The 9484-nt window shown below is 32.5% G+C and overlaps 1 protein-coding gene across 1 annotated transcript in view; it reads right to left on the bottom strand.

The window, feature by feature from the left end:
- Positions 1-9484, bottom strand: part of Kcnh7 (potassium voltage-gated channel subfamily H member 7) — a 470420-nt gene that overhangs the window by 50414 nt on the left and 410522 nt on the right. Inside the window, 1 exon segment of the mRNA XM_004629866.1 lies at positions 1542-1941. Coding sequence (XP_004629923.1) covers positions 1542-1941 — 400 coding nt within the window.

The raw sequence follows: 9484 nt of genomic DNA, 5'->3' as shown, positions 1-9484 counted from the left end.
AGAGAGAGAGAGAGAGAGAGAGAGAGAGAGAGAGAGAGAAGAAACAAATGGCCAATATTTTCCTGATTTAAAGAATAGAGATTAGATATAGACCAGGTAAAAAAACTTTGCTTTCTTCAATTTAAAATACTTCACATAATAAGCAGCACTATGTGTTTCACTTAATCCTAACAATGGTAAATATTAATAAATAGAGACTGGATGAACTTCAATGCATTTTAAAAACTTTCTTGAAAGTATTAAATTTAAAAATACAAGTTATGTTTTCTTAAACATTATTTAAGAAATATAATATCTTAAAAACTTCACTTCTATATAATTATTTAATGAAGAATGAACTGCTGTCTTTTTCTTGTTTGCTACCTACGCCACTAAAGTTTATAACCAGTGTAAAGTTTATTCTAGTAGATATAATCACAAAATGATTAGACTGAGTATGCTGTGAAATCCAATCTCTCTGACTTCTGTCTATATTTCTCTACTAATCTATACTTCCATTTCCTTCAGGGTACAGTGTAACTGTGTTTGCAACCAATACTTGGATTAAATTTGTAGAATATCTTAATAATTTTAAATATGCTATTTCCTTTTATAAATTTATTTAAAAACACTAAAGCATACACACTCACTCACACACATATGCGAAAAGCTAACTTCATATAAAAAGACAATGAACTGGGTAAGTCTAGGTTTTATAAGTAGATCTTATATAAGCATATTTCACTAATCAATAGGTTAACATTTAAAAATCAATAATCAAGATCTATTTTCAACTTTGCGTGCAATCTAAGCAGATGTTCTTTTCAAAACTGCAAAAATCAATCATTTTTGTCAATTACTGCCTGGTATTATCAAGGTTACATCAAGTGGTTTGACAAGATAATTTAAAAATATTAACATTAAAATATCTTCATTTAAATACAATTTTTATCCAGGTAATATAGCCATCAATAATATTTCTGACATGAGGCTATTAAAAGAGAAAACAGTTGCTTAGATCTTGGCATAATGGCACAGGAGGAAGAATCTGGTCATTGTCAGGAGAAAAATACATTCATATATATAATATCTGTAAAATAAATATAATATTATATATAATATATATGAAAAATTAGCTTAAAACACAATCGTAGTGTTTTTATGTCTTTCTGCCTATCATCTAGCTATTCGCCTTCCTATCTCTGTCATACTGCATGCAAGCTAATATTGCCTATTATAACCTGGCCTCAGCTAAAAATAGAAAAGATCTACTAGTAAAAAATTAAAATACTGTAACTATTTTCATAGCATTGAGTGAACTATGAGTGTCAATTTCTGAGTCCCTAGACTTATGTACCAACTTTATACCAATGATTTCCTGAGATTGAAAATCAACTTTTTGTATCTTCACAGAGAGTCAGATTCGCTAGAATACAATACCCATCTGTGTGATCTTACTAGCGCCACATTCTTCTCTTCATTGCTCTACTCTCCATCTTCTAAAATAATCAATTTGTGAGATCATTCTATCCTAACAGATAGCAAAAGAGAAATCTACTTACAGCCAATCAACATGACACAAATTGAAAAGATTTTCTCCGAATTGGTGTTAGGAGACACATTTCCAAATCCTACACTGGTTAAACTGCTGAAGGTAAAATAAAGTGCGGTGACGTATTTGTCTTTAATGGATGGTCCAGAACTGGAGTCACTGTCATTGTAACGCTTCCCAATTTGTTGTCCTAAGGAATCCAACCATCCAATTTTGTCTGTCAGGTATGGCCTTTCTACATTCCCAATTGCATACCAGATGCAAGCCAGCCAGTGCGCAATGAGAGCAAATATGCACATTAAGAGCATGAGAACAGCAGCACCGTATTCTGAGTATCGATCCAGCTTCCTGGCCACGCGCACAAGACGGAGGAGCCGAGCAGTCTTCAAAAGACCAATTAATGTGGTTGTCTGTTGAAATAAATGTTCGTGGTCAGAAACAGTTGGGAAACAATTCAGAATATGCCCTGTAAAAGAGTTGGTTAGAAACAGGCTAAAGCAATATCATCGCATTGAGATGACTGTACATTTATTAATTCTTATATTTAGATTAAATATTAAGTTTAGTTCTTTTTAAATTAAACATGCTTCCAAAAATACTTTGATTGTATATGAAATATTAATTCAGCACTCTGACATGCAGGAAATATGGAACAGAGAATCTGTCATATTTTAAGCTGTAATCAAGTGCTTGGTACACAATGTGCTCTTAGTGATTCATTCATTTGTTAGTTAGTCAGTGTTGCAGCATGTTGCTATGTGCCTATACGGAAATACTACATTCCAGTATTTAGTATTAGACAGAAATGCTGAAATTTCTAATAGAGTTACTTAATAGACAATGAATCTTTTCTAATAAAAAGAAACAGGTCTTCTACGTATCGGGTAGGACTGATATTTTTGGAAAACACAATTTGAGAGTCAAAAGTAGGATGATGATCTTAAACAGAATATTAGGACAGAGGACATTTGGGAATGTGGCCTGTGGTAGAGCCAACTTGAGAAAGGCAACTCGAGAAAGACCTCACTGATGAGCCAAAATTTGAGAGAGAAAGGCCTGAGTAACGGGAAGGGGCCAGTGAGTGGCTGCTTCTTCAACTATGGAAACATTTATTGGATAATCACAGCCATAAATTATGCTCTATACCTAAATGCATTTCTTCTTGTTGTCTTCTAAATGTTTTGAATTGATAAGTCATTTCTTGGTATACACCAATGATAACATAATTGTATTTTGCTTTGGAGTATGATATGTATAACTAATTACATGATTATTACTGACCAGGTAGCTAATAACAGAGTACTTTCGTATAATAACAGGATACTTAACTGGTTGTTTGGACTCAAAATCTTGTAAGTACAAATTACAAGTTCATTTCTTATGTTTCCTAAATAATGTCAACTATAAGTACTATATAATTCACAGGGCATATAATTATTCCATAGTTAACATGGTGTTTACCAATCAATTATTGAGTCATTTTATCTGTTCATTGCTGGTGTTTATTTCACAAAGTACATCCAACCGTGTTGAGTACACTTATATCTTAATTGAAATATATGGAATAATTATGTCTTTGTAAGTTAGTATTTGTAAAAAAAAGCACCAATGACATGAGCAGTGTTTTCATTAAAACATTATAGTGTTTTAGTTTAGCTTATTTGTTTCTTGTGCTTCATGGAAACAGAGGGTCTTTGGTCTTTCTTGAAGTCTTTATTATGACAGTGGAGTGAAACCCTCCCCAAAAATCACAAAATTCTGCATAGTTGAGACAGAATTATCATAACCAGACTTTGATCTTTACTCATTTTAGGTTGTGTAGTGAATCTTTTGTATTCTAATGTTCACTTTTTTCAGAATGCAATAAACATAATTTTTTCATTCATGGTTTCAAAAATATATCTCCTCTCAAAAAATGATAACAAGTTTAAATAGTATTAGGTGGTAACCTAAACATACTTTTCACTATTTATATTATCAATATTTTAATTTAGCAATTATGTGCTAGTACATTAGAACAGATAAACTTATAATAAAATTTTGTTCCCATACAATATGTAACCTTGGACAAATACTTCATGGAATCTCAAGCTTCAGTATCTATTTATAAGTGCAAATAACAATGTCTACCTTACAGGGTCATAACCACAACAAATGATTATATATTTTAATTTAAATACATCTTACATTTTGATATCTGTTAAGAAGAGGGGACACTATGTTGTACAATGAGTTGCTGGAGCTTTCAGACTTTTCAGTCTATAATTTAGATATACGAAATCTCATTTGAGGCTTTTCCTCAGAGGCCAGACAGCCCACCCAGGCACATGACATGAACTTCAAAAGAACTTTTTTTAGAATCATAGGCTGCTCAGCCCTTATAATGAGACTTCCCATTGCCAATGTTTCACCATTTCTATACAGTTTATATTTTTTCCTCCTAATTTTGATTTACTTATAATTAATCACAAATATCTGAGCTCATTGCTCAAATCTTCAGATTATTATTTGTTTTGAAATACAATTTCTCAAAACAAATGAAATATAAAACAAATTCTCTAGGTAGTTGGCAAATAAAGTGAAGTAAAATGAAAAACAAATGAATTATTTTGATAACATTGTCAGTATGGGTACTTTTGGGTATAAAATAATAGAGTAAAAATGATGTTATTTAAAAAGGAAAGATAATGAATCTGTTGTGCATGCCACATTCCTTTCACCTCTTCCCAGTCTGACTTTTTCTAGTTTAACATCAAAATAAAGATAGTTTATATGATAGCAAGTCCCCAAGCAGTGACATCAGTACAATTTATCCAACAAAGCACAAATGACCTCCACCCTGAAGAAAAATGAGAAGAAAATAGGATAGATGGGCAATCTCAAAATAATAGACATAATTCATATATAAAAAGAAAAGGGAAGGAAAGAGAGGGAGAGAAAAGAGGGAGAAATCAAAGGCTTTGTTATATCAGTTAAAAGATAAGGGCAAATGGATACTATTTGCAACAAAGTCCTTTCCTTGTGGTTTTGTAACATGTACTTAAGCATAGCTTGCTGTGTTGGTTCACCAACACAACAAATGCCTTTGCCTCATTTCTACTGCTATCAGGATACTGTTGACACATTTGCTTATTCTTGTCCATGACAGTTGTGGACAGCACTACTTGCAGATAATGGTTAGCATTATAATAATTATTTTCTTTTTCTTCTTTAAATGCATTTTTTCAACCAGAGGTTGAACTCAGGACCTTGCACTTGCCATGCAGGTACTTACACTGCTGAGCTATCTCCCTGGCCACTAAATGGGTCTGAAAGACATATAATACCTTGCCCTAGAATACAAAATGGTCACAATAGACTAAAGAATTATCAAGATCCTCTTGCTGAGTTGGTCATGATTTACCCTCATTTTTTTCAGTTTACTGTTCTATCTTTGCATTACCTGCAAGTGAAAACTACCACCACCAACTAATAACAGTTTCATTAACATTAGAATTTGACTGAAGAGAATTTCAGAATGCATGTATATCTTGGAGCATATCTACTTTCATTTAATGTATAAGTATTATGATTTTTACATAATTTTTATGATTTTTAATTTTTGGAAATATAATAAACCAAACTGTCCATGAACCCATCAATCAAACTGTCCACGATCCTATTCATAACTATTTGAAAACAGTAGCAAGAAAATGTTTTCTCATAGATGTTACTTTTTGAGCTTTTGTGAGCATCAGAAAAATATTGTCTGCTAGTAATTAATTGTGGTAGAGACATTATTATTTGGTTTTTTGACACTGGGAATAGAACTCACGACCTTGTGCTTGCCATTCAGGCACCTATGTTGCTGTGCTATATCCCCAGCCCATGTGGTAGGGACTTTAAAAACCATAATGAACTCATAATATATGAACTCTGTACATGTACCCGTTCCATCTCAGATCTCAGCTCATTTTTATGGTTGATCGGTGTTTCCAATTACAAGTCAGAATGTCACAGGAAAGAAAATTCCCCTATTTAAAACTTTTGCCTTTAATGTATTTTGTTGAAATTTAAATTTAAACAATCTTTTTTCAGAAATTTAATTATACAAATTTATTGATAGTCAATGAATACCACTTCATTTTAAGTTTTGAAAAACATCCATATCCATTATTTATTTAAAAAATGTAGGTTCCTTTTTTATTGAGGTAGAATTCAGTTTACCTCATCAAGTCTGTGACCTTCTCGACTATCTATACTGTTTTAGTTCTGTAGATATATTAGGTGGTAGGCTGTACTTAATATGACTATACCAATCTTCCCACTGTTTATTCTACAATAATTCAGGCAGTATTCTCTACTAATGTTAATGGAATTCTTCTTGAAGGCCTGACACTAGCTAATTTGTTATCAGTATTAAGTAAGTATTCTGGAATAAATTTGGCTAACATTAAATTTAAAAAGTCCTATTTCAAGAATTTTTAAAAAGATTCTACTTTTAGTCATTATTTTCAAGAATGTTACCTTTAAAGCATTTTTGTCTTCCAGTATGAAGATCAAACCCACATACTAGATGTATGCCTTATCAATAGTTAGACTTCAAATACCTTAAAGTACATTGTTTTAGAGGCTTACTCTTTGAAACCTTTGCCTATTAGTAAGTGATATAACTATTTTATAAATTAGGAAATACAACTATGTGTTCTTTGATTTTGTTTACAGAGTTGATAGACTAAATCATCATTGTAATTTATACTTAATCCATAATTTTATTCTGTGTGTCAAGATATTTGGGTGCAAACGGAAAAAAATGCTAATACATAGAAAGTAATAATCTCACAAATTAGGAATTGTTAATGGTAAGATGAATATTGGATAATTTTAGGCAGTTGATCAACATTGACTTTTTGGAGAGTAACATGATAAATCATTTGGAGAGTTACACAAAATCATTTTATGCTTCAAATTTCATTGTAGCTAATTCTTTTTTAGGTAAGTAATACAACTATTCCTTTACTAATTATTTATACAATATAATTCAATAATTTGAAAAAATAGTGTTTAGTCAGCCCAATGTTATTTCAGATTTCCAAGAACACATTTACTAATACAATCAAATAGCTATACTTTGAAAGTATATGAAATCTTGAGAAATTACCTAGTTTCATTTCTTTATACATACCAAATATCATTATTACTTACAGAAATTGCTATTTTTAAGGAGGAGATTTTACAACCTCATTGGGAAAAACTCTTCTAATATTGAGTAACTTTTTCTATTGAGACATTTTCTTTCATTTGATTTATTATTAAAATTCTATTGTGTTTCTATCTAAATCACTTTTACTTTCTTTACAGTAACATTGAAAACTGGTCACCAATTGTTCTAAACCACATTTTCTAAACCATGACAGATGATACATTAATAAATTATTGGTGCTATATGTTTTAAATTGGAATTCAACTTTGGAGAAAATTATATCTCACATCATTTTAATTAATTGCTTATATATAAGCGATAAATAAATGAGCAAGTTGAATCAACATAATTTCTCTAAATGTAGATCTTATGACATGCTACAATATTTTACAGGCATAATCAAATTTCCAAGTACAAGCCAACGGAAACTTTTGTCAATTATAAGTCAAGGGTTACTTAATGAAAGATACAGATACTTTAATATAGACATATATGCATGTACATGTCTTCAAAATGTGATTTACTAAAATAAATGTGTAGCATTTTAGGCATCAATTTCTAAGAAGCAAGTGGTGTCTATAGTAAAGATCAAGTTTAGAAGGATTAGCTGACAAAATGGCCACTATTCCTTTCTGCATGCCTTTACTGTTTTCTCAAGTCATTCTACAATTCATTCTGACTGAATCAAGCTGATAAACATGAACAGAATTCTTTCTTTTCTAATGGTATTTTCCCTCAAAGAGTTTTGTAGGTATTTAAATTTCAAAAGCTTTTTTAAATTTTTTGGCTTGTTTTCAGAGTTCATGTAAAGTAACAGAGGACATGAAAGGAGAGAACTCAGCAAAGCAAGTGACCACAAAATTCCTAATTTTCAGGGAGGACAGGAAGAAGATAAGGTCACATGTACATAAGCAGAAGTCCTTGGGTTCTAACTGCTTATATCTCAGAAATTAAGATTTGCCACAGAGAAGATCAATATTGGATAATTTTAGGCAGCTGATCAAAGTTGACTTTTTGGAGTGTAACATGATAATATTGTTCATTTGTGTTATTAATTTCAAAGTAACTTGCTCTACGTGGCATGATTTTGGCGTTACAGAAATTGAGAAATGTGCCAAGGAACATAAGAAGAATTGAGATGTGTGGTGCACACATGTGCACTCCACATGTGAATGCAGCCAGCAAGTGCTCAAAACATTTAATAAGGAAAACTTAAAAAGAACATAACACCTGAATTAGGAGATTCTGCATCTTTTCATTTTCTGGGTGACATTAATAACAGGAAGATAGTAATGATATAGATAAGCCCCATATTCATTTTCTGTAAAATGCTTCAACATTATAGACAATTTTCCTATTAATAGTAGATGATTTTCTTTTACTTAAATTAAAAAATTAAGAGATTGTTTTGAAAAAGACAAGAAATTATGGTTTTTTTTGTTTTTTTTTTTTTAGTAAAAATACACATGCCAAGTCATCCTTTTAAGCATATCTTTTTAGTTCCTTGCATGGTACCCAATTTATTTATAAACCATCTGTACTTGGATGAGAAATAGCAGCATCTTAAATGTATGATGGCCAAAACAAGAATTTCTCCTCCTCAGCACACCTTTTTCTCCCCAGGTTTGCACCATCTGGGTAATACATTGCCATTTACAAAAGTTACTTAAGGAATCCTCTTGCTCCTCCCAAGTTATTTTCAACAACATAAACAAAGTGCCTTTCAACTACCCCTCATTGTGCTTTTCCTCTTAATCTTTCATGCATTATTTAGTCCACCAACAAACCCTGGTGGTTCACCTCTGGAATGTATCCCAAGGTTATCTACCTCTCTTCCAGTCTGTTGTCACTAGGTAATCCAGCCATCGTCTTGTTTTTCCTGGATTATCGCATGGACATTAAACTGATTCCCTGATCTTATTAGCCAGTTTTCAGGCAATCACCCATATAATCTTTCAAAATGTCGATGAGATTGTGCCTTGTCATTCCAAAGAATCTTACTGCAGGCACAAAAAGCAAATCCTATACTCTATGTGATTTGGTCTTTGTATGGGGATTGTCAGATTCTAGCATCTCACCTCCTACTCACTGTATTTCTGCCTAGCTGCCACTGCCCTTTCTGTTCTGCTACTATGCTGAGCCTGCCAACCACTTGGGCCATTTTCATAAGTCTTAAATGCTTGGCACTGTAGTTTCTTGTGGCTACTTCCTTCTTTTCAAATTTCAGCTCAAGTGATATCTACTCAGTGGTCTTCCTAGATTTCCAAAGTCAAGTTAGCCACCCACTTAAGTCATTCTCCACAGTTTCCACCTGCTTTATGATTCTTCCGGAGTAATGATCAACCCTGGATGCCAATCTTTATGGAGGTTAGCATTTGTTTGGTCTTTAGGTCTAGCTCAGAGCAGGAGCATCCATCCCTCCCAGCAGATTAAAGCACCTGCAAGCAGGCCCACAGCCAGGTGGTTGGATCCCTGGAATTGCCGTACAAGCCCCACCCCGGGGTGTGCTGAGACAGCAATTGAGACTGGGCGTGGTGGCATGCACCTGTAATCCCAACTCTTGAGAGGCTGTAAATAGGTGGATCACTATGAGTCTGATCTAGTAGTAAGACCCTGAACACCCTGTAGACTCTTCCCTAAAATACAAATCAATAAATAAATACGTTAAAAAATGAGTGAAGAGACAAGCTTTAATGTTTGATAATTTTATACTCATTAACTTGAAATATAGGGATTTCACATTTTGGAAATGTGATATATCTCTATCTCTA

This window comes from Octodon degus, unplaced genomic scaffold (assembly GCF_000260255.1).
Source record: "Octodon degus isolate 3935 unplaced genomic scaffold, OctDeg1.0 scaffold00032, whole genome shotgun sequence".
Classification (NCBI taxonomy): Eukaryota; Metazoa; Chordata; class Mammalia; order Rodentia; family Octodontidae; genus Octodon; species Octodon degus.
The sequence above is the reverse complement of the archived record's forward strand: the minus strand, read 5'-3'. Positions and strand labels throughout refer to the sequence as shown.